This window comes from Anarrhichthys ocellatus, unplaced genomic scaffold, assembly GCF_004355925.1.
Source record: "Anarrhichthys ocellatus isolate YVR2014 unplaced genomic scaffold, GSC_Weel_1.0 scaffold3, whole genome shotgun sequence".
NCBI classification, from domain to species: Eukaryota; Metazoa; Chordata; class Actinopteri; order Perciformes; family Anarhichadidae; genus Anarrhichthys; species Anarrhichthys ocellatus.
In genome coordinates, this window is record NW_022280033.1 from 2,874,412 (window position 1) to 2,876,915 (window position 2,504).

General features: G+C 40.7%; 1 protein-coding gene across 3 annotated transcripts in view; it reads right to left on the reverse strand.

Moving 5' to 3' along the window:
- The window catches only part of atrnl1a (attractin-like 1a), a 199,824-nt gene that overhangs the window by 108,855 nt on the left and 88,465 nt on the right, over positions 1 to 2,504 (reverse strand). For all 3 annotated transcript variants that reach the window (XM_031872746.1, XM_031872756.1, XM_031872738.1), the window contains one exon: positions 2,349 to 2,442. In XM_031872746.1, coding sequence (XP_031728606.1) covers positions 2,349 to 2,442 — 94 coding nt within the window. The remainder of the gene's footprint in view (positions 1 to 2,348; positions 2,443 to 2,504) is intronic.

Consider the following 2,504-nt stretch of genomic DNA (forward strand, 5'->3'; position numbering starts at 1 on the left):
GGGGGGGGTGTCGGAGCAAATCAAAGGTGAAAGCGACTGCAGTGGCTTAGGGATGCACAAGTGAACACAAATCGACACACCACTGTGGAGTCTCCACCAGAATAATGAAGTATTAGTGCGTGCTGAAGAGAAACAATACGCTGAAAAAAAAAAAAAAAAAAAAAAAGATCCCGACACAAATACCAAGTGACCAGGAGTACTGATGCCGTACGGCCACTTTAACATTCAGTCTCACTCAACTGCAGTATTGTATTGTTCCACATTTGACAATATTCAGTCTGTTAGTTGTTATTTTCCCCCAAACTAATCGGACGTGATCACAAATCCCTCCATCCGACATGTTTTTTAACTGACGCAAATGTTTTGGTAACTTCTTTAGCACTGTTTTTTTAATATATATATATATATATATATATATATATGGTATATTGTAAATAATTAATGGCACAATTCTGCTCACGTCATCCGTGTTTAATCAGGATTAAAATTGATATACATGAAAATTATGTTCCTGACCTTTAACCAGCATAAAGAGTTGGGATCGGCTCAGGAAATGTTTAAACGTAGGAAAAAAACCATTAGTTATTTTTAACATAACATTAAACATCTACATAAAAAGAAAGTTCTTCAATGAATCAGTGCTTAACAGCGTCTTAAAGGAATACTAATGTATCACGCTGATCCAAGTTGACAGTACATATGTGGAGAGAGTCTTTCCGTGTGAGGTCATGTTGGTGTCAGGAGCTGGAGTTGAAGTTGAGGATCACTCAAAGGTTATGTTGAGGTTAGCGTAACGCAGAGAGCCAGAGGTGAAAGTCAGAGTTTAAGTTGAGGGGTCAGAAAGTTGACATAATCGGCAGCAGATTCAAGTTGTTTGTGCGTGGGTGTGTGTGTGTGTGTGTGTGTGTGTGGCTACAGTATTTTAAATCTGCCAGCTGCTTGTTACTCCCACTAGACACATCAGTTATGGTTTGAAAGAATCTGACACACTAGACCATCTGCATTTACGAGCCAGTAAAAAGAAAAATGAAAGATATATCCGTATCAATAAATCTATAGCAGGCTCACAGATTAAGCAGCACCACTTTTACCATCGATCAACCTTTGTGCAGCTTGTTTCCCTTCAACGTTTGATCGTTCTGTAAATGAAAGAAACTAATCAAACACATTAAGAAATAATTAGCTGTAATAAAGTGAACTCTAACGCTGCAGTCTCCACTGAGGTACAAACCAAGGAGCCATATCTGACTCTAAATAAACACATTAGCAACTGTACTATCATATAATGGGAGCGATTACAATCCCAAAGCAAGTTTATGAAACCTCCACTACACACACACACACACACACACACACACACACACACAATCTGTGGCATTTACAACATGCAATCCCAGTTTAAACAAAGACAAAAAAAAAGTCTTCTATGTCCCTTTTCCTGGACAGGCTAACCCACCACACACACAAAAACATCTACACACACACGCACACACACACACACCCACACACACACACAGTGTACGCTCTGTCTCTGCTCTCTAGCCTCGCCCGTTAGATTTATTGATGCAGCAATTTTTAGTCTGTCTCTCTGTGGTGTGTTGGTCCGCCAAGCCATTCAGGATATTGTAGTGCTGCAGCAGTTAAGTCAGGGGAAAACCACACACACACCCACACACACACACACACACACACTTTCTGCCTTCCCGATAACCTATTTTCCAAAACTAAATTCAAATGAAAGTAACAATGTTGCCTACTGATGAAAGTATTGAAATACCTGGATGTCTGTGTTAAGTTACTGCGAATGCAAACCCAACATTTCCTGCTGCTGCAGCTTCACATTAAAGTATTTAACTGGCACAACAGATGTTGATTTTTATTCTGAAGTATTCTCAGGAGAAACAATGCATTTGTCAGTGAGCTTCATCAGAAATGTGTCCACAAAACAAGACAGCGGTCGCTTTTTGATGGCGGATGAGTTTGAACTATTGCAGGTAATAATGGAACAGTCAGGAGCAGCCGCGGTGAGCTGTTGAAGAGCTGCAGGCTGCTCACTCAGGAGCTATTTTAGCTTTTGCTGTTCAGATCACGGTTGCAAACACAATAATGAAAAGAAAATGGCAAATATTGCCCAACTTCTTTATTAAAACGACAACAGTACTGCCCCGCAGTATTCTGGGACCTGTAATACTGAACTGCATTTGCAGTTACCACCCATGAACTGGGTCTGTGATATGTGATCGCTACATATCTTTTGTATTATTTAATACTAATACCTAATAATGATGACCTAATGCTCACGTGACTGGGTATTTAACCATACTGCGGTTGTATGACAGTATACTCACAGTTGACACTGGTCTCCCTTGATTCCTTTAGTGGTACAGAAGCACTTCCCCGTGTTGACGTGGCACACGTTGGCATGGCTGTTACACTTGCACCCTGCAAGGGGGGAGAAGAGAGAGAGAGAGAGAGAGAGAGAGAGAGAGAGAGAGAGAGAGAGA